Below are 23824 nucleotides of genomic sequence, written 5' to 3'. Positions count from 1 at the left end.
TTTTCCTCCCTCCTGAAAGCCTAGCAGCTTGGGTGTTCTCCTAGGAGATGTGGGGCTACCTGAGGGAAGTGAAAGCTCAGCCTCCATTTCAAGTCCTGAATGACTGCTCTAACCATCAAGCTGCTGAAGAGAAGGGATGCCAACATCCTCACCATTTGAGTTTTTAAGTCAGTGTGGCTTGATTGCTGTATTTTATGCATCCATATGAGGCAATCCTGTTAGCCTATATTGTGTGAGCCTTTCCAGGGAGGTGGGGGTAGAGTGCTTCATCTAAGAATCCAGGTTGGGTTTAGATGAGAGTTACAACCACACTGAGAGACCTTTATGTAACTATCAAGCTTCAACAGCAAAAACGCGTGCACTTATCGATTCAAGGAGCAAGTCAGAGGTTTTGGGGATCCCACTGTTTGATAAGTGTCTCACTTCTAGCAAGTTTCCACTTCATGTACCTTGACCCACCATCTGTGGTCCAGGTCTTACATAGCTTTGACACAAATGCACAAAGTAAATACTGAAGCTGGACCAGCGCTCTAGAACTCCCTGTGTCGCTGGAAGCCTACAGAGAAGCCATTCGCCCAGCAGCCAGGCCGCCAAGAGAAGCCGTAGCACAGCAGCACCCAAATCGCTAGGCCGGGGAAGAGGTTTCCAAGCCACCGCTCTCTGCCCACCTTCCTTGGGAAGATACCAGGCTCAGGGTGACCAACTCCCTGTTCCTGACGCTGCTGTGAGGGGACAGGCAATCTGCACTAATGGTTTCCCAACCTCCTGCACCCACTTCTTTTTCCTTAGCCCACTGTGTCCTCACAGGCCCTAGCGTCCACACAGCGCGTGGAGGGGACAGATTCTGCCCTCACACCACACAGTAAAGAAGGGGTCTCAGAGACAAATAGGAGTTTCTTTCCAGTTACTCACTCATCTTCCCAGATCTCTTTGAAGACAAAACAATGATACAAAGGTAGTTCTGTGCCTACGTGGAGAACACGCCTGCATTTCTTCTCAGGCAGTGGTGTTTTGCCTGTGCGAATGCTGGCAAGACACAGCGTAAAACAAGGACTCCCACTTGTAACTCCCCTGCATAGTTTATTCTGACAGATAACCCGGAGGTAGAAGGGCTGTTCTCATTGCTATCATTTACATTCAATTGCATTGACATCCCTGACAACGTGCTGCTTGGAGACAGCTCATAATCTGCTAAACAATTGTTCCTAACATAAGAAAATATTAAATAACAGCCACTGAGGCAAATATTGCCTTTCCATCTGCAGGGACACAGGGTCCCAGAGGCCAGGAAGCAGCTGTGGCTTTGCTGCACAACAAGCACAAGGGATGCTCTGGTGAACTCTTGGAGCATCACAGAGCAAGGCCTCTACAGTACTCACAAGTGGGTCAACAAGGCCAGGCCAGGAGCTGGTCAGAGGAAGACCACGAAGGAGAAATCCACTGCTAAAGTCTCTTCAAAGATAGGATAAAATGCACATGTGATAGCTGCTGTATTCAAACTATTTAGTGATTTGAGGTACCTCTCTGAAAGGACTCAAAGGACTCCCTTACCAGGAAATCAATTTCTAACACAACGCCAATTAGCTTAGCAGTATTGCCCAGCCCAAGGAGAAGCTGTAAGCCTTGCTGGCTCCTCTTATCAGCCCTGACAAGAGTTGAGCTCAGAGCTGGAGAGTCTGAACGCATATAAATAAGGCTCGGGGTTCTGGCTTGTGCTGCGCTTGGCACAGTCTGAGCCAGACACTTGGGAGGCACAGAAACGTGTAGAGGCGCAGCACAAAGCACCTCCTGCTGCAGAAACACCTGTACAAACTGCAGCATCTCACAGGCAGCACAATCACTTGCAGAAGTAGGGAGAGCTTCTGTGACCAGGGTCTGCAGCGCTGGCTACTTTGTGAAATGCCCCACTTCATATTCTCTAGCCTGCGTTTTCCCAGGTCAGCATTTTAACTCCTTCCACAATGTAAGGATGGATTTTGCTCAGTCACGAAACCAGTGCTTTCCTCCACTTGCAAAATGCATCGTCACAGAAGAACCAGAAAACGCCGTTCTGAATAACACAGATCCTTTACCAGCAGTGACAGCAAGCCTCTACAACATCCAGCCCCACCAAAACTTCTGCTATCTACAGAATTGTGTTGCTTTCTGCACTGCTCTATTTAATGGAAACTGTCCGTCAGCTCTAAGCTCCGAAACACCTGAGGACAAGAGACATCTCACAGAGGCAGCCAGTCAGGACTAGCTCACTGAGGAGAGGTTGCTACCCTATCCACGGCCACTGAGGATAGAGGCGGGGGATACAGCCTCCTTAGTTACTGTTCTGTTAGCTGGGCATCAAGCAGCTTAAGCTTAAGCATGGGGGACAGGTAAGTTTCCAAACAATCCTGATACTTACGAACTTGTGACCTGTATCACCAGTAGTATCATTCTGACATGGGAAAGAAAGAGTTGGTTTTGTTTCTTGTAAGGAACCCAATGTGTGGAAATAGAATGCTGCTTATAAGTACACCTGTCAAAACTGCTACAGCCACGCAGCTCATACATACCATGCTTTTGCTTTAACAGTTTGCAAAGGATAGGTACGTGTGTATTGTTCATGTTTAGTCTTACCTTTTGGGGAAAAAAAAAAAAAAAGCAGCATTTAGTCACAGAGACTACTTATGTTGTTCAAATGTAACTTCTGAGGTCAAAATATGGCCCTCAATCAGTACAAATTAAGTCAAACTGAAAAGAATTTCCACCACTTATTCAATCCTTTCTTTGCACCTACGTGATCCAAGGCTCACACTTCAGGGACAAATACACAAGACTCAACCAAATTTGCACCTTAACACAAGTGCTGTACCTGCATTCAAAGAAAGTACAAAGCTGCTCAAAGGACCAAAAATCTATTCACTTAGTAGAATAAAAGTAATAGGACAAAATCCTGCTCTTCCACCCTCACTCTGCTATGGAAGTCAGTGGTGTCACATGGATACATACATTCACTCAGTACCTCCTAGCATTCATTTCTAGAGTAGGAAAGCATCAGTGTTCAAATATCCTATTTAAAAAAAAAATGATTTCTCTATAGAATAATGGTATGGAGGCCTCAAAATTGTATATCCTTAACATTAAGATCAAACTATTTTAAACCACAGCATCAATCTAACGTAAAACAATGTATTACAAAACCCTATAGATAAGTTCATTTTAGCTTACACGTTTTGTAGAAGTTATAAATAACAAAATATGTATTTTACAGGAAAAAAAAGATAAGATTTAAAAACTCTTGGCTGCTAGAACTTGAAAAAAATCCACTAATGCAGACATTATATTGCTCTATTCAAACACGACTTACACTGTATGCAGAGCATACTGCAAGTACAGGCTGAAAAGAATTATTTAAAAATGTACTTCATCATACTTACTACAAATAACAGAGAGACGCCAACTAAAACAACAACTTCAAGTGACTCACTTTGAATCATTACAGAAAATGAATGCCAATTTCAGCCAGCAGTAATAGATAAAAAACTACTGGTTCCATCTCAAAATTTATTATTATGCATTATTATAGTAAGCATTTCACTGTATGCCTCTACCATGAAAAAAGTTTAAACTGGAAAGAATAATACATCCTACCAACATTAGTAGCTGTAAAATCTTCTAATTATCTGTATTATAAAAAAATAAAATAGAAATTAGAGCAGAAAAATGGAAGATGAATAGCTGAAATGGGAAGTGCACAGAAGCTGTCATATGTAATTTATGCACAGCATTGTTCTGTGCCTATCTCTGAAGTACTGACCATACTGAAAAATTAAAAAAAAAAAAAAGGCAGACAAAAGTGACGTTAGCATGAGATAATTTTCAGTAATTAGAAAGTTCGTCAGCTGTAAAAGTCATCCACTGCTCCATTCAAAACACTGTTTAACAGCACAACTTCACTGTTTAATTGGTCAGGTTTTCCCCCTCCAGTTTGATCTTGAAAGAAATCCAGGGAAAAGCATGATTTGGTTGCATCAATTATAGGGGTCTTACGTCAGTTTAAAAAAGCCCTTTGATTTACTGATTATAGCTACAGCCATCAAGAGCCTTAAAAGCATTTGACAAGACCTAACTCCCTGCTCACTTTTAGCTATACGAGTTACAAAAATGCATTAACAAATTCTCCAATGAATGGGTTTCATTAAGATTTGTTTTACGACCTTGTTCTAGGATTTAATGCAGAAATGGATTGATACGTTGAATTATCACAGTAGAACTTCTTGAGCTTTCAGAACATTAATTTTAAAGCACATTATCTATCATCTCTGTGTTGTACTTTTTTTTCTTACTATCTATAAAAGTCATTTTAAGGAAATCTGGTTGTCAATGCATTTCTAAATGCATAAAGATGTGCACACAGATTTAGGAGCTTCTGGCCTAATAACAGCCAGCAAAGAAATATTTTATAATCAACTCAAGATGTACCAAGGAAAAAAAAAATGCCAATAGTCAATAGACATTTTGATGTACCGACGAGTTGTACAACAGTGTGGATGAAAATAAAGGTGCCTCCATAATTGGTAACTTAGAAAAGAAGGAAGATCAAGAAGAAACAAACTCCTTTCTTTTGTTTCATTCTCAGTTTGGAAAAATGTCCTTAACAGAGAACCTACAAGTTGTTCTCTTGCAGTTTTTGAAGGTTTGCTGCCTGCACATCTCGATGTCTTGTTTTAATCAGTGCCAACAGACAGACCCGCACTCGTGTTTTTACATGAAACCTTGGAAATGCAGTCTTGTAGGATTAGTTATGAAAGGGCACAGACTTGAGCTCAACCACTGGATGCCAGATTTGTAGAGGATAACATTCACTTTGCTTTGCATAGGGCAAGCCACAGTAAAGGTAAGAGAAGCAACATCTTCAGCTAACGCCACTCTGCACTCTGCTCTGCACTCAGCACCATCTTACCCAGCAGTTTTGCAGCCATCTTTTGCAAGGTTTGGCTTGGCAAAGATCCTTCCATGCCAGGTAAGAGGAGTAGTCTCTTGGCAGACCCATCTATTCCACTGCCATTTTTCATTTTGAAGTTAACCCACTGAGGTCAGGAAAATAGATGAGCCTTTAACTGAGAGCATGCAGAAGTAAGCCTCCTGGAGATCTGCTCCAGGCTTCCAAACCAGCTCGTTTGGGAGCCTTGACAATTAGGATAGCTTAACCTATCCAAGACACTCATTAGGAAAGCCTCAATGTTGCTCTTCCCTGCACCCAGTTAAGTTTGTCCATTTCAGTACTTTCGTCTGAAAAGTCTCTAAACTACATTTCCCTATTAGATAGAACCTCACTAGCTCACACTGGGACATAATTTACCTGCAGCACAAGGCTTCTGAGCTGGCCCTCTGCAAAGAATGAATTTCACCTAGTGTTGCTTGAAGACTCATTGTAAATTTTGGGAATTTATGAACTGGCAGGAAACCAAACATATTCTATCAGAAGGAAACAGAAAAACCTGCTCCACCCCAAAACCATGCTTCCTTATTTCAACTGCAGCACTCCTGTTCTCAGAATGAAAATACTTTCTTGATGACTGATGCTATTTACCAAAGGTGTTGTGGCAGTACAAGGCAGCCCAGCGATACCCAGGACACGACTTACCCTGGGCACATCGCACACAGAAGAGCGATGCGGAACGTGTCATGCCCGTACATACGTACCCTTCCAACGTAACAGCTCTGAGTCTGGAATTGAACAGGCTAATACCTAAACTAGTAAACCCTGCCTTTGGGGCAGCATGCCTGCACTGCTTCTAGACCCTAACCAGATGAGCTGCAGCCATGTCTCTGCCTCCAGGCTCATGGGTTCGGAACCGGAGGCAAGCAGCAAAGCCAGGCTGCAGCAGAAACAGTGCCGTCAGGTTAAGGATCCTTTGCAAATATTTCATTTAAATAAACATTGTATTAAAGTGCAAAAATACGAAAATAAAACTCCGTTTTGTTCTTCATTCTGTCATAGATTCCGTCCCATTTGTCTCTGGCTGAACACAAAAACAGGTTGTTCAGTTCCAGGGCTGTTTATAATGAAGTTAATTTCTCTCCTAGGTCTCGGGCAGCGGTACAAGGTTAGCAGGCCCAGGTTGCAGAATGTTTATTGTACTGGGACTTTTCAGTCTCCAGTGGAAGTAATGCCATAAATCATGGAAATACCTGTTATTCTCAGGATTTGTTTCTCAGGGTGCTTTTTTCTTTCCCTCTCCAGGGGACTCACTGCATTCCCCATCAAAGGTTTGCTTCCACACCTGGTCTCTCCTTAGGGTGCTCCCAGGGGAAGCAAGACTAAACCCGCACAAGCCTTATGCCCTCAAGCCTCCCCTTCTTCCAACCTCCTTGTTTTGTCAATAAATCAGAAAAGTATCTGTGACTTCCACTGAAATTCCTAAGCCATGGAAACACAGGGCTCTCTTTTGCCATCCTTACAAGCACTAAATTCTCATGCAACAGGGAAGGACTGCAGAATCCAGCTGGTATTTATGTGAACATAAAAGTATTTTTGCCTCCAGTTATTGATAAAACATCAGAATATCACAGAATCAGTTCTCTCTATAACATGCCACGCCATTTGAATTCGGTGCCTTGGCCATGAACCAAGATTATAACTGTTATTGTTATAGTGCTTGTGTACTGGGGGTGTATTACATTACCCAAGAAAAACATTAATATCACATTAGCAGTAACCATCAGAGGCTAGCAATTCTTTACGTACTGCACTGTTTTATGGCATGGGCTCATTTTCTGTCCCATTGGGTGCTTGGGCCTTTAAATATTTCAATGCTTCAAACAAATTTTTGTCGACCAAGCACCACATGCAACATTTATTTTTCTAGAGCTACACGGCTAGTTCAGAAACACAGCTTTTAAACATTAAATACCGACAAGCAGGGTTGTAGTGTCCCCGGTCCTTATTTTTTTCCTCCAGACTTCCAACAGGAAGGATGTCAGAGATGCTCCTTTCAAAGAAGGAAGAACCTTAGTGTTCACACTTCATCCAAAAGGTCTTGTGAGAAGAAATCACAGAGGACCAAATGAGGACCACAGGTCTAGGCTGATGACATTTCATACATTCTTTCCCATGTGTGCTACATTAAGGCAATCCTATCCCAAGATGGGCTGACAAATTCTCAGTTCCTTCTTTCCGCAGTTTGTGGAGTGGAGATCTTTTGCAGCTTGTAATCCTAGGATAGCGATTCTGTCTGGCGCTTAGCGGATGAGAACCCATCTCGGCTGATTTGCAACCTAAGAGGAAACTCTCATCCATAAAACTCATAAGGAGACTTCAGGCCACTGGAGTTTGAGGTGCATCTTGCTACAGATGGTGTGATATGAACAAAATATTAACCCTAAAGGAAAAGCCCTGAACTTTCATGCATATAGATACTGCTATTACCTCTAGCCATTGAAGGTGCATCCGCTTGCCAGTCTCACACCTAATATGAAAGGCTGTCCAAATAATTATTAAATTACTGGTTAAAATGGCATCACTTGTGCTGTCCTTAGAGTAATGCTTCCAAAAGTGGTTGCATGCCAATGACTTTTTTGTTACCATAACCCTCGTTCACTGAGTTAAATCTCCCAGCACAACCTGGATCAAGAACGTATTTTTCTCACTTCACCTGTGACTGTAGATGCACGTCATACACAAGTGCCTTCAAGTGAAGCACTTACTCAGTTATACCTCCTTCAGTTCCATGAGCAAATTCCTCTCCTTTCAAAGGGAATCCCCAAATTAACAACATTGCTATATATGTATCAATGCAATATCTGTTGGCACTACTTAACTTGCCCACGGGTGCCAGCAAATAGAGTTTGACAACAAGCCCGGGGTTTATTTGGCAAATCCCAAAGGGGCTAGATAGTTTCACTGTGGGTCACGTTACTATCCAATCGAATGAAACCGAGAAGGGGGAGCCAAACCTCAAAGTGTATGGGCCCGTTTAAGCGCTCGTCCCATGGGCATCTCAAAGGCCAAGCAGGCAGGCACCGCGGGACTGGGCTGTTCCCATGCCATCCCTGCGCTGGACGACACAGCTCTGCCGGCTGAGGAGAATGGGGACACCGTGCTCGTCTCCTGACAGCCACGGACGTCAGAAGATGCTGATGGTCCCACATTAGAACTGAATCATGCAGCGCTTGTATGTGACGGCATCGCATTACAGCAAGGACTAGAAGGCACATTACAGGAGAAATGGGCTGCTAAACCTGAGTCACTTCCCAAAGCTTCTCCTAATATGTCTGAAGGGTGCATCACTTCCTACCAGGCTTCATCTAAAAACCTGTATTTATTACAGCCCGCGGGACTTGCTAAGCATTTGGAGATGGAGTGCTGTCATTTTACCTGTGCTGTCTGGCACCACGCTCTGTTACGGCACCTTCTTAACAATGGGGGAAAATAGGAAGAAACGGAGCAAAGCTTCTCCTGCACGATAACCCCATCTCCAAACCTCAACCCATTTATTGCACTTTGCAATATTTTATTTCTTGGCACTGAGAGCCAACAGAGAAATTTGGTTTTTAATGAAGGAAATTATTCCCGAACTCACGACAGTTTTGAGAAAAGCCTTAGCTAACCGGTGTTAGAAGACTAGAGAAGCAACACGAATCTGATGAAACGTTGACATCTCATTTTGTAAAAAGAGGGCAGGCTTCACTACGAGGACGGCTAGTATTTTTTCGGGAAGGCAGCTTCCACCCCCTTCTATAGGGAAGTTGCAGAGAAAGGCAGCCTGTAAAAATAGCCTCACGATTAATGCCGTGTGAAAACACATTCCTACCAAAGGCGATTCTTTTTTTCCCCTCAATAATATCCCGTAATTGAAAATAATTGAAAATCACTCTTTGGATAATTTGAGGTTCTGGCTGCTTATCGGGAGGGTTAATTGTCTTTGCCTTATCAGAACCGACTGACTACTGTTTAATTAAGTCCTGTCGCCTTGTCTCGGGGCAGGGCTCGATCCTGCGTATTCCCGATCGCACCACAAGTTCTTAACCCCGTAAGTCCGAGGCACCCAAGTCCAAGGGAGCCTTAAAGATGGCAGAACTTGGAGCCTCCAAAAACCGCCCGTGCCCAGGTTCAAGCAAGCACACAGCCGCCCGCACGGCCGCAAGGCTTCCCGAGGGTAAGTCCCGGAGTGCGAGAACCTGGATAACGCCAATGCATACCCGCACGAACGGCGAAATTCGAGGCGCGATTCTCCGAGGGGGAAAAAGAAAATAACCATCGCTGCCTCCCCTCAGCCCTCCAGACGCCCGACTCCCTCCCAACTCGCCGCCCCCCGCGGTGCCCAGCGCCGGGCTCTCCCCGGCGGGGACCCCCCCGCAGCCCCCTCGCCTCCCGGTGCCGCCTGGCCCCCGGCTGCCCGCTCCGGGGGCTCGGCGAGGCTCGGCGCCGCCGCACCTGCCGCCGGCTGCCCCCTCCGAGGAGCCCTCAGCCCCCGCCTCACCGTTAGACCTCCGCACGATGTTCTCCAGGAAGGTGTTCTGAGGCGCCACCAGCCCTCTCCTTCCCCCGGCCATAGTCGCTCTGCCGGCGGCGTGGCGCGGCGCGGAGGGCTCGGCTCGGCTCAGCCCCGCTCCGCCGCCCGCCCCATGCCTCCGCCGGGACCGCGGGCACGGCCGTGCGGCATCAGCCCTCCCGCCGCCGCCTCCCGCGCACCGCAGCCCCGCGGCCGCCGCCGCCGCCGCCGCCGGACCTCCCCGCGGCGCCCCCTGCCGGGCAGCGCCCCGCCGCGCCGCCGCCGCCGCCACCGCCGCCTCCAGGCCGGTGCCGCAGCGCCATCGTCCGGGCCCCGGAGCTCGAAGCCGCCTCAGAGCGGCGGGGAGCGAGGCCCAGCGGTGGCCCAGAGGGGGGCTCGGTCCCTCAGGGCCGGCTGCCCCGTCACCGGCCTGGGAGCTCGAAGTGCGCTGTGAAACACCTCACGACCGGCCCGGGGAGGCGGCTGGCCTGACACCCTCGACCCCCCGAGGCTTTGCCCGCTGAGCTCAGCCCCTTCCTACAATCATTTAAGGCTACTTACTATTACAGCTCAGTGGAAGCAATGAGATGAAATATTTAAATAGAATCATTACAGTTGGAAAAGACCTCCAAGATCATCTGGTCCAACCATCCCCCTACCACCAGCATCACCCACTAAACCATGTCCCTAAGCACCACGTCCAGCCTCTCCTTGAACACCCCCAGGGACGGTGACTCCACCACCTCCCTGGGCAACCCGTCCCAACGCCTGACTGCTCTTTCTGAGAAGAAATGTCTCCTCATTTCCAACCCGAACCTCCCCTGGTGCTACTTGAGGCCATTCCCTCCAGTCCTATCACTAGTTACCTGTGAGAACAGGCTGACCCCCAGCTCCCCACACCTTCCTTTCAGGTAGTTGTAGAGAGCAATAAGGCCTCCCCTGAGCCTTTGACATATATAACCTTTGACAGGTCTTAAACTCTCTGAAGTATTCAATTCACATAGGTTTTTCATTCAGGGATAAAACTACTTCGTCCTTTTCCCTTTACCCACCTATCAGCAAACAGAAAATACTCGGATCTCTTTAAACACAATTAGCTGGCACTGGCATTTGCTTGCTGTGACACCTCGGTAACTGCAGCACCTTCGGGCTCTGCAACTTAAGGCACATTTAAGACGTGTATGTTTCACATGATCATACGCGTGTGGAAAAGCTGTTTCCCACAACACTTAGCAAGTAAAGCAAGGCAATGATGATGGTCCAAGTCAGCCGGGCTTTTTAATTGTTAGCACTCCAACAAAATTTTGGTACTGACCTCTGAGCTCTCTCTTGGCAGTGCTTGGGCAGGGGCCATGGCATGGCCACAGATCACGGCACAGCCAGGGATCGCAGCCAGCTCCAGCTGTTTGGGAGGAAGGAGCACTGAGCTGGGGCCAGAGAGCTGTGCCATGGCCGCTTGGCCTCCGGGCCGGAGGACAGACCCCGGTCTGTTTGATCCAGCTGTGCCACACAACCTGTGGTTGTCACCAAAAGGCAAAAAGCCTGGTCCTGCTGCCACCAGCCTTCTGCCTCCACAGTTTTTAAATCACGGGGTGCATGCTAAGTACGAGGGGGAGCTGAGCAGCACAGGCAGGTAACAACGTCACTGCAGCAGGGGCTACAGGTTCAGTCCCAGAGCGTGCTGGTGTTGGCAGCCACAGCAGGCCCTCTCACAGCGGGACAGACGGGTGACTCCTAAAAGTACAGCTCATGAAATAGCCGTGCCATGGGAGCCACTTCTACACTGTTCGTTAGCTTTCATTCATTCAGTACAATAGCCAGAAAACCAGGTTAGGAGAGCACCCGAAGTTGCAAATAGGCTATTAATTGTCCCTGAAAATCGTATTTTGAAAAATCCTATGGAAATGCTCATTGCTATCTTTATATATCTGAATCTACCCCAACAACTGTACATACAGAGTCCCATGCTGTTCCATCCCTGCTAGCTTCAGCAGCACAGGACAAACCTGATGACCATTTCCCCAGAAAAATTGTAATGGTTACCTTTGACACTGAATTTGCACAACTCCTAATAACTAAGAGTGAGGTTTTGAAAAAACTCGGATCTCAAAAGTCTTTCGTTATTCCTCTAAGCCACTGTGACAGAGGGCATGCTATCTGAGCGTCTGCAGGGCTCTGCAGGAATCTCTAGGTCTTGGAGACATCCGACAGCTGGCATACATTACAGAAATGTGGAGGCTTTTTTTTAAAAAAAAAAAAAAATTAAACTGAATCAGCAAGTACACAGAATTAGGAGCAAGGAGACACAGAGTAAGAAAGAAAAGCCATATATTTTCTGGAACTCCCTGAAGTATAGCTGGCTGCAGTTTGTCTTGCATTTGTTCCCCTATCCATTCATTCATTTTACATGTAAAAATTTGATCTAGCCCCTGATTATCTACCTCTGATAATCTAATTTTTCAGAGCATCATGCTGATCCCACAAATTACATATCAAAGATATCGTTTTAGCTGGGTTGGGGGTTACACCTACCTTGCCATCATAATGCAAATAAATTAAATATTAGAGCAAACAGAAGATTTCTCATTTATTTTCTGTCTTGTTTAGAGTTTCTCCCCATTGCAAAATACGATTCCACCTGGTGATATGAATTTTTCACCAAAGAGCAGAGGGACACTGTGCTAATGTTTCACTGAGATTATTTTGAATTCTATACTCATTTTCTTGCCATTAGCGGTAAATCTTGCAAATAGTACAAAGCTGGAAGCAAGGCCCCACTTGAAGCAGCACAGGTACACTTTCTGATTTCATTTTCAGATGGTTACCTGAAGGGAACTCTCTTGAGCTATCTTGTTTTTTTGAAAAGCTGAAAACTCAAATTGCTAAATTTGCTTGTTTGCTAAAGCCTATTGGATAGAACTTACTACCTGACACTTCTACATAAGGCTCATGTGATCAGCAAACTACTGACCTCTTATCACCCATTATAGGGGACATTCAGCTTTATATTATTACTGGGCTCTTTCAGCCTGTGTTTTTGTTTTTGTTTTCCTGAAAAAGCCCCTAGTTAGGACTTCTAGTACTCTGGAAAGGCACCATCCTCTAGCTGCAGAGCCTTAAGTACTTTTCCACCAAGCCCTTTGAGCAGCTGCTCAAAAAAAAAAAAAAAAAAAGTGCCGATTTGCCTTCACCTAAGCTGTGCATATGTGTCACCCCACTTGAACTGAAAACCATCCCGACAGAAAACCCAGCATTGGTGGTAAATGAAGAAAACCAGCTGAGACCTCCCTTTTTGGCAGCAGCCCATTCAGTAACATGACTGTAAGTTCCAGTGTCGATACACAAAATACCTCGAAAACTCTGCCATTAATAAAAACGTTAGTTCCATGTACTTATTAGTGGAATGCCACTAAACCCCATGGCACCTATGAAATAAAAATGTAAGCACAGAGGAGAGACCTTCTTTCATCTCTTCGCAAGGTTCACTCCTGAGAGATACTACTGTAACTTCCCCTAAAAACCTCCCATTCATCAGCCATACAGTGTCTCCAGGTAATCTGCTCCAACCCCTAGCAAATCTCAAGATAAGAAAGCTTTTCTTAAAATACAGCTAAGTCATTCAGTCTTCAAAGCTAATAAAAACTCCTGTGGACACAAAATTCACCAACCCTTCTGCAAGTTTTCAAATATGTGAAAAATTGCTATAATGCTCCTCTGTCTGCTGTTGCCACTTTTAAGTCTGAACAAACCCACTTCTTCCAAAGTTGAACAGGACTTTTACTGTGAGAGTCTATTAGCTCTCTGGGACTTGTCATTTCACCTTCACAGCATCAAATCAGTAAAGGAACATAGGATGGTTAGGAAAGTCTCATATGCTCAGAATTTAATTAATTTATACTGAAAATCACAGTTTTGATTCGAGGCCTTTTTAATTTCTACCCTGTTTCACATAACATAATCCTTTGTTGAAAAAGTTAACTGTCAAAAAATGTAACAATGTAGTTATAACAAATTACCACCAATCCTGAAAATATAAAGAACATTGGATGTTTACATTGAGTTCCATTTGCTACCATATGCCTTTGTTATTTACTGTCAAAATAAAATACATGCGTTGATATGATAATGAAGCATAAAAGATAGTACACAAGTTACTATGCCATATAGATTTAAAAAAAAATGAATAAAAACTGTAATAAAAAAAAAAGTTATTTGTATTAACTTACATAAAATCAACAAAGCAGTCATTAATCTACAAATTCTTACCCCCAGCGGTCTGTGGGCTAAGGCCCCAGTCTAACTACTCAGACGTGTAAGTATTTATTTACTCATGATTAACATTATTTATTATGTTATGAAAAGAGCAACAAGAAACAGAAGCCAGCCTTAAAACGAAGATGAGTCCATCGTATAACAAGTACAGGGATGACTATCAGAAGGAAAGAATCTGGGAAGACATATATGCATCTTACTGAAACTTACATTTATTTCTTCAACTCATTTTAACCAATGTGCTCCAGCCATTGGTGTGTTTCAGCCTGAGGTTCCTAAGACCCGATTATTTCTGTACTCTAAAATTAAATGAGACTTCTAACTCAGAGCAATAATCCAGTTGCACATCAGTCTGTAGACCTGAGAACTGAAAAGTGTTAGCGATCCCAAACAGCCACAATAAGTTTGTCAAAAATTAAATACGGACTTTTCCAGTTATGGAATTTCTGAATTTCCTCCAGACTTTTTCTGGGGAACAAATATGGAAAAATAACTAAAAAATCCTATGTTCTGAATGGAATAATTCTCAAAATAAAACTGATGAGAGAGTACACAGCCAGTCTTTTATTTATACATCCAACATTTGGAGTGTGGGCTAACAGGAAAGAACTGTTCCTTCTTAGAATAGCTCAAAAGGGCATCAATTTTTTTTCTCCATTTGGACAGTATGTCTATCTCTGTTTATTTCAACAGGAGCTGACACACTGTCCTTCTGGGTTTAGGAAAAAAGAAAAAAACATCCTGACTATGATATCAGATCACAATTCTCCTCATTGTAGGTGTCCCTACCAACCCTCTCAGCTCAACCCTGTCCTGCCCTGCCCTGCCCTGCCCGTGGTCTCTTCCAGCCTCAGATCAGTCAGTGACCAACTGAAATGTTATTACTCAGAGGAGGAAAAGAAAACAACCATGGTTTCTTTGGCTTCAGGTCTGGCAGGTTTGCTGTTAATGTTCTTATTGTGTATTTCAGTTTGCTTCATATTTCCTGTGCCTGGCTCAATATAAACCAAGGCAAACCGAAGCAAATGAGACACGGCTTGCTCATACTCCAACAGAATGCAGGGGCCCTCACTGAGTAATTGGAAAAGATTTCTGTTTGCATCCCCTGTCCACAATAAGCCTAGGAACCCATAGTTACGAACACGCTTGTGATAGCTAGCAGTTCTTCCAACTCCTGTCTCCACTTTGGCCCAAGGACATCCAATTTTAGCCACTGCCCTTGATCCAAAACTCTATTAGCTTTCTGAACAAACTTTGGATTCTACTGTACAACAATTTCCAAGGATCTAATGTAAACAAGAATTTCTAAATAATATGGAAACAGACTCCCCAAATTATAATATATAGCCTAAATCCTGTAGCTTAATTTAAAAAGCAATCTCAAAAAAGCACATTGCTTTTTCTCTGGACAGAAGCATCCTGTGAAACTGACAGTAGTAGACTGCTAGTTTCTCCTTTATGTAGCCTCTCCAAGAAATACATCTCAAAGAGTACCCAGGACAAAACTACACTAAAAACAATGAATGAGTTTCTTGCATAAGGCTTGTAATTCATTGCTTCTGCCTTACACATGCTTAGAATTCTTTTTTTTTTTTTGTATTTTTTGCTTTTGTTTGTTTTTTTTTTGTTGTTGTTTTTTTGAGTTGTATTTTTTATAAAGCCGATCTCTCACCTCAGAACTTTACTGAACATTTTTGTTGCTCGTAGGATTTCAATTTAAGAAGGTTTGTCAACAGACAGAAACCAACAACTCTCAACCTCCAAATCCCCACACCAGGGGAGGAAAACAAAAAAAAAACTTGTCTCGCTTCATTTCAAAGTCTTACTGAACGCAGCATTTCCTCATGTATTTCCCACTTACTGCTCTTTCTGTCAACAGGGTGGATTACTCACAGTATTTGCTTTCTACGTAGTTAGAACTTTGTCTTGTTCTTTGACAGCAGGAGGGATATGCAGAGAAGTAGCTAAACAACTCAGGAGCACGAGTCTGTGAGAAGAAAAAAAAAAAAACACTTTGTAACTAGCTTAGTATCACTTTTTTTTCCTTATTTTTTTTTTTTTAATTTACAATGAGATTAGTGATTTTCTCATTCTAACCAATCTTGTACTGTTATCTTCTGCAGCTGCGCTGAGAAAAAAAAAGAATCCTAATTTTCTAAGTTTGATTGTATCTTAATAGCATTTTTTCCAGGGCCTTCATTGGCACTGGAATCATACCTAGTCCTAGTGACTGATATCAAATGGCCCTAAAGTCTGATGGGCTATTGATTTTTGTAAATACATGGATACCTGTTGTGAGGGTTTTTTATTGCCCTTTCTAATTACGGTTACTTTTTTTAATGATATATTCAGCTCAAGCACTGCCAGGTACAATACTCATAAGAAACATATGTTTTACAGATGTTCACTTAGGAATATACATGCTCTATGAAAACAAAAGTATTTAAATGAACAGAACAGGATTCCTTCATGTGCTTCCATTGATTATTGTAAGGCAAAGACAACCGATACCAGTTAACTGATATAAAAGCTTGTGTGTAAAGTCACACAGGACAGTGAAATTTCAGGACATTCTTTAAAAAAAGATGCACCACAATATCCAAACCTGACTCCAGTCACCTAACCAAAACCCAGTATATGGCACAAAGGAAGGCAAAGTTAGGGAATGGTTGGGCTGGAACACAGATATTAGAAGCATTTATATATGGTAGAACAGCAGAAACATTGTCTATCAAAGATGCTTTTGGCAGTACCATAATATTTGTACAGAACTGATCTATCGCAGTGAGCTTAGAGTGCAACTCTGAAACCTGGATTATCTCTGATTTTTCAGAAGATTAGATAGCTAATACAAAGGGACATCATAACAGGCTCCCAGACTGCAATGCTCCAAGTTTTCATTAGATAGATCCTTAAACCAAGGATAGAAGCCACCTTTATTAATAAGGATACAATGAAGATGAAAGATGATGAACTATATATGAAAAAGTAGGTACATCACCTGCTCCAGCATAAGAGTATTTAGATGTTGTTTGAGAGTGAACTCGAGGCGGGTATTTTTCTAAAATCTTGTGTGGAAACCCAGCTGTAGGTAAGGTCCTAGTGCTATCCAGCATTTTCACCCTCAAGTTATTTAAGCATGATTTTTTGTTTTACCTCTTGGTTTAAGAATCACTCTGGTAGAAATACTGGAAACTACAGAATCATAGCATATCCCGAGTTGGAAGGGACCCACAAGGATCGTCGAGTCTAACTCCTGAAATCTTCCCAAGGAGAATTTTTCCCGGTGTAGACTAACCCTAAATCTATTCACCCATATCCTCAAATGCAAGATTTCAGTTTTATATTTAAGTATATCTGCATCAGACCAGAGAAGAGGAATCATTATTCCTGAAAGCATTATCTAATACAACCTGAAGAGTTTTCTTTAACAGAATAGAGATACAAGAGAAACATATTTACTTGTAGAAAATCTAATAAAGTGCTATTATAATAATAAATTTTCACAGAGAAAAATAATTCTTACACATTTCAGAAAAATTAATTAACAGTTTTATTTGTATCAAAATGGAACCTCTTGTTAGTCCCTCCTAAGCTGCATACCTGAACTATACAGATCATCAGCCAAACAATAGTTACAGTAGGAAACAATACAATGCATTAATAGCGATAATGTGTTGGCATCTACACAGTCCAGACATGCTTGGCTCCAATATTCTGCACAGCTCCATGACACAAGGATTGCTACAAAAATAGTATATACTTTTCTACAGAAACCATGAGACAGAAAACAAAAAAAACAAAAAGAAAAAAAAAAGTTCTTGTAACATCTCAGGAACCTTCTTTTGGTTACATGCAGTCAGTGCTATTTTCCTTTTTTTTTTTCCCTAAACCACAAAAAAAAAATCAGCAGGAGATGCCAGCATGCTGTAGCATTAAACGTTATTACAGTCCAAGGCCTGAGACACACAGCAAAACAAGCTGCTGCTACTTGTTACCACGCTGCTCCTTATACTTTTACACACACTGATACATCATTTGCCTCAAATTAGGTCTGTAGTACCACTGCCTTTGGTTCTTTCAGATCTCTTGAGATTACTCCTACAATGACTCCATGCGATCCTGTCACTTGTTAAATAGGTGGGCAGTACAGAGTTACAGTACTGGTTTGTTCACATTAACTATTACTGGTGTTTTCCAAAGTACCCCTTCCTTGTTTTTCCTGTTTGTTACAGTGACTGGATCCATATTAAATAGTAAACTGAGAGGGATAAGATTCTCTTTTTTTTTTTTCAGGATAAGGCACACAACAAAATAATACAGAGTGTCATTTTTTCATTCTAGAGTACATTAAAGGATATTTTTCTCAAGTAAGTGTTTGGTATTATAAACTGCAAGGAGAAAAAAAAATCATGTAATCACATGATGGTTGGTGGAAAGGACCTCTGGAGGTCACCTTCTCCAACCCCTCTGCTCAAGCAGGGCCACCTAGAGCCAGTTGCCCAGGATGAAATCCTTCATAGTCTGCTCCTTTTGTACTGCTACTTCACAGAAAGAAAAGGAGGAGAAAAAACAGGAAGGAGCACAAACTTCATTAGCTCACAATAAATGGCCATTTCTTCAGGTACAACAGCAACAGACACACTGGCAGGTAAGAATAAAGCATGAGTTTACCATACAGTTCACTAAGTGCCGGAAATCAAAACACAGCTGGAAAAAAATAAATAAATAAAATAAAATGGTGCCTGAAAAGTCAGACATCCCATTGCTGTGCAGAAGAAAGAAACGACATTTCTTAAGCAAGTTATGGATGGACCAGATGATCTTGAAGGGTCTTTTCCAACCTTAATGATTCTATGGTTAATGATCCTAAGTCCAACATCTTTAAGTATCGATTTGGTGAGGGTGGCTTTTCAATGCTCAGTCCAGTGAGAAGCAGTTTAAGTAATTGTATGCAAAAATAAGACAAGACAAAGTAAACATCCGCTGGCTTACCAGAGAAATTATAATGCCTAATTTTTCTTTTTTTTTTCTTTTTTTTTTTTCCTGTGGGAAACAAATAACCCTAAACCAAAATTATTTGTAAAGAGAAGCTGCCTTTTCAGCCATGTGCATGGGCTATTAACAGGCAGACTGAGAATCTTCAGGCAATACAAAATGCCAGTGTTGTGATTCAAAGACATACTGATAGCTGTTACCAAAATGTACTTTGAAGAGGGTATGGACAAATTTAAGTAGCGAAATGATGCCTGACTTTCTGAAGTGACCTCTTGTCCCAAGTTGTCTATGTAACATAAGGCTAAGCCAGTTAAACTGAGGCTTTTCCCACAGTCCATCATGATAACCAGCTAAACCCAGAACCCTCTTTACTTTCTGTAAATGGGACAGCTTAACAGAGATTTAGGTTACCTGTACAAAAATGAAATAATGAGGCTGAAAGTGCTGAACAGGAACACCCGTCTCTCCTGTTGAGAAAGAGATGGTATTTGGAAAACAAAATCATTTTTCTATTAAAAGAAAAATAACAAAAAAGTCATCATACATTGTCAGTGGAACTCACTGCTATAGCAAGTCACTGAAAGAAGAATCTACAAATACATAAAGCTGGAACAGATACTTTCCTAATGTATCTAGAGGATTCGAAAATGTAATTATCTTTTTTTTTTCAAAAGATATCAAGCTTTACGCTTCAGAGCTTTAACAAATCTTTAAAAGACCAAGAACAGGCTTCTCGCCAAGGAGGAATGCAGATTATGGCATCTGCCCCAAAATGAATTCCTCCGCAGCCTTTGCTTTTAGTAATTGTCAGGATCAAAGTAATGAACAAGGAGGACATTAGTACTAACCCATTACACTAGCTCTTAGATAAGCCATCCCATAGTAAAATAAATGGTTTCAAAATACTATTTTTAACAGAGTGCGAAGTCCGAACATTTCCAGCTTCATTCAGCATAACCACCACCATCTTCCAACACATCGTAGCCTCCGATTTTGGCAAAGGTTTCAGAAGAGTACAATTTGATCGGCTGGTGGCAGGTATTTAAACACAGAAAAGTATTTATAATCGCTGAAGTTCTTAGACTTCTCAAAGAAACTGCAACATGATTTTCTCCATTTCCCACGAAGAAGTTACTGACTGTTCTTATTATACAGACTATCTATATTCTAGGATGCTAACTAAACTAAAAAAAAATAAAAATCTGACCGGATTTGGAGAGCAGATAGCTTTTGAAGCTTATAGTGGGAAGACAGCACAACAAAAATAAAGCAAACACAGCTGAATTCCCGAATTTCAGTTGGGAGATATTAACAGCAGCAAGTCAGTTAGCAGATGTTTTATTGCATTTCACTGGCCAGTCATAGAACAAAGTTTAACTTCTGCACTCTTTACTGATTTCAGCCTTAATAAAAATATTAATACTAAAATTCAGAAACACTAGCGAGTGTCCAGCTTGAGAGTGACGGCATGATTTTGCAGAGCTGTAGAAAACCCGTGGCTTCCAGTATCTTCCAGTGGTTCCACTAAAGCATGGAGCTGATGGAAAATTCAAGAATGTTGCACGTAACAGAGCAACCACCATCAGTCCGAAGAAGCTAATAAATCTCACCTTATCCACTTCTAAGCCTCCCACTTAGCATCCAGCCAGCTGAGCTGTGTTTAATATAAAAGAAACATAGTACTTGACAAGTAACACCTATACATTTTCCAGCAGAGCAGCGAACAGACTCCAAGCAGAGTAATTTATCTGAAATTACCTTGATTCCAGGCATGCTTTTCTCAATGTGCTTAGGGAGACAAAGAGCATACTTTTCTTTATGAAACATTCATACCAAAGGAAATTATAAATCTCTGCATTAAAGGACAAGTTTCCAGGCTGGATATTGCCAAAAGGGTTCGTGGTCATACCATTTTCTCCCTTTTTCACTCAACATACTCTATATTCACAAATCTTCTGAAGAACCAACACAAATTAATTTGACCTGTTTCAAGGGATCTAGAAACACACAGATTTTAAACTGCATAAAGTGACCTTCCCAAGCTGGGGAACTGTCAAGATACTCTTTGTAAATAAAAATAATAATAATAATGTATAGAATTGTGACCATAAGACAAAGGCCAAGCATGTGATCTGCAGTACTTCTGAGGTGCTAGAAATGTCAGAGGTGAGATGGACACAACATAGTAATAAAAGCATGTGCAAAGATCCAGTGTTTCAAGAAATGATTTTGTTCTGAATAGCCAGCCTTCAGTTTCCCACAACCGCCCCCCAAACAGTTAATGTTCTCATTATCCCTCAGTGCAAGGACATAATAATGAATTGCAGAAACCCACAATCTAAGAGCCTGATCTCAGACTGAGCAACAGATGCCAAGAACCTGCTCTAACAAAGATGATTACAAGAGGCCTCAAACCTGTGTGGAACAACCTCAAAAGCCATATGGGTTAGAAGAGCAGCTAACTCATGGCTAGTGAACGCTGTTTCCTTTGATCTCCTATTTCTGCTAATGCCTTTTAGCAACTCTGCTGAAAGGCGGAAGCGACTACTTCACCTTCTTCGTTTGCAACATTTCTTCATTCCTCAATTCCCTTCCTCCCTGTTGCAATCCGCTTTGTACTCCAGCAGTCCCTCCCCTCCTGCCCAAACACAACCTTTCCCCTCCAAACTATAACTTGGAGATGTAAGAAGAAACACTTAAATCTTCAAGATTCAAAAACTGGCAGGCTCATACAAAGAATCCTTTGACTGTATAAATATCAGTATTTTAAACTTTTAATTTTTCTGCTTTGGGAGAGGACAAAAGGAGGCCCAAGCCATCCTTTCTGAGTGCTTTGGCTTGATCACTGTGCTGTCCTCTGTAGCCTATGTGTGGAAAGAAAAAATCAAGAATAAGTAAATACATGATAAATAGTCCTAACCAATTCCTTATGCAGACTTTCTACAATAAATGAAGGATCAACCTCGCAAGCAAGTCTGTGTTAGCATACAACATCTAAGCCAGGATTACTGAATGCGACAGAGGAACTATGGAAAAAACAATGGAAGGCTTCCATACAAGCAAAAGTATTTTAGGAGGCAAGGCAACTTTAAGATTGCATGGGAAAAAAAACTCACTACAGGTATTTGCTAACTCTTTAGTGGTGGACTTAGTGAATCTATGTTTTTTTTATGTCAGTTTTGAAACGTAGTTTTAACACCAGTCCTTTGGAGTAAACTCTTAAGACCATCCTCCTCCCAACCCTAGTGACAAGGAATCTTTCTTCTTTTCAGGTTCCCCTCACAATGTTTATTAACAATTTACTAACCCTGAAAGTTGCGTTAACGTATAATTTTCTGTGGCTTTATCAGTTAAGAGAACTGGCAGACATACACAGTTATAACTCCACACGTATGCCTAAATCTCACATCCTATCAAAGTAAAGCTAAAAAGCCTCAAATAGTCTGTTCTGGAAGGACTAAAATTAAAGCAGCCCACCTTCCTGCAGGTTTCTTTATTGATTTTACATTTAAAGTGTAAACCCTGGCTGAAGATTTTCCTGTGGTTCTGGTATTTGTGAGTGCTTTTTCTAATGTGAATTCTTTTGTGTGTACTAAAATATGAGATCACATGACAGCTTTTTCCTCAGTTGTTGAGGTACTTGCAGGTACCCAACTACCTTCACAAAGCTTACGGGAGCTTAGTTATCTTTGAGACCTCTGTTAATTTTGGGTGGAAGGTGCAAACAATTCCAGAATTTCTGGGATATGAATGGCAACTGGACACACAGAGTGAGCTCACAAATCTGTCACAGGGAACTAGTCTTAAAGAAAAAAGATGACATCTTGAATCATCAGCAAAATTCAATCATTTTATCCACATTGCAGACTTTTCTTCAATTACTTTTTCCTCAGTAATACTTGGTTCTTCAATGTTCACCATGGCTTTTTCAAGAAAACCTAGAGGGTGACGAGGAACATGGCTTTTTCTCACCTTTGGGTTTCTGTAGCCTTTTCTCCACATTCTCCTGATCCACAATTCTGCAGGGGCTTCCTACTTCTCCTTACCATAGCTTCCTTATTAACTCTTGGAGAGGGTGAACAGTAAGCATACAGGAATCAGAGATATTTTTCTCTCTCATTTTTAATGCTCAACTTGCAAAAGTTGTGACAAAAACAGTTCTCCTAAGACCACAATATTCCCCAGATAGGAAAAATCTTGGCAATATTTTTCTGTCATATTCTAGCAAGCACAAATAAATCAGAGATTTTTTAAAGGTTTCAAATTTGACCACAGTGGGCTAATTTCAAGACAAGCATCAAAAGACAGCTCCCTGCAAACACGGCAATCTACATCCCGTTGCGATCCTGTCAAGCACTAACAACACTTACCTAGTCACCTTTCCTTAACCTCACTGAAAGACAGCAGCTGCACCGTTCTAGCTAGCACTCCTTAACAATAATAATAAACTTCTGGCAGGCAGCTGCCGGGATGAAGTTTGATAAGAATGGCTAAAACGTGACAAAGTGTAACAGCGACTGTGCCAGACAGTCCGAGGCAGAATGAGAGACGTGACTGCCATGCAGAGCAGGGGCAACTTCAGCTGCTAAGTTTATGCTTTTTTAACTCACGAAATCAGACTGACAAATTGTAACTAAAGCATTAAAAATGTATTTATCGTATATTGAAAATATGGCCACGGTGACATTAAATGTGTACGTGTAGAAAGAAAACGCGACAAACACATCTCCAGGTTCGCTGCCGTGACTGTTGCCACATCTCTAACTCAGCCTCTCTCTGGAGCTGGTCTCAGCCGCTTTTCTTAAAAACCGGTTATTTTGACATGACGTGGACGGTGACGTTTGGGAGTACACTCGAGCTACATAAAGATAAGAAAATAAAAATATTAAATAAGCATATTTTTTTTTTAACAAAAAAGCACCACGCGCAAGCGAATCACGCCACCAAGAACTACCTGCCGAGCTGCCATTTCTGGATCCAGCCCCCCCGTGCCCTCATTTCGCCTCACCCCGACCCGTCCCGGTACGAACCGTCCCCCCACACCCGCGGCAGCCCCCCCCGTTCCCGCGGCGGCGACAAAAAGT

At 42.3% G+C, this 23824-nt stretch overlaps 1 protein-coding gene across 9 annotated transcripts in view; it reads right to left on the bottom strand.

The window, feature by feature from the left end:
• KCNH1 (potassium voltage-gated channel subfamily H member 1) overlaps positions 1 to 23757 on the bottom strand; it is a 199470-nt gene extending 175713 nt beyond the window's left edge. For 8 of the 9 annotated variants that reach the window (XR_013948916.1, XM_080586328.1, XM_080586333.1 and 5 more), the window contains exon 1: positions 9459 to 9683. Coding sequence is in view for 7 of the 9 variants with exons in the window: in XM_080586328.1 (XP_080442454.1) it covers positions 9459 to 9531 (73 nt within the window). In the remaining 2 variants the exon portion in view is untranslated. Of the gene's footprint in view, positions 1 to 9458; positions 9684 to 15635; positions 15730 to 23110 lie in introns of those variants that run through there. The other variant, XM_080586329.1, reaches the window with a different exon arrangement.
• Positions 23758 to 23824: the final 67 nt, after the last annotated feature.

Source organism: Anser brachyrhynchus (genome assembly GCF_964034855.1).
Source record: "Anser brachyrhynchus genome assembly, chromosome: 3".
NCBI classification, from domain to species: Eukaryota; Metazoa; Chordata; class Aves; order Anseriformes; family Anatidae; genus Anser; species Anser brachyrhynchus.
Note: the sequence above shows the minus strand (reverse complement) of the source record. Positions and strands in the feature narration are given on the sequence as shown.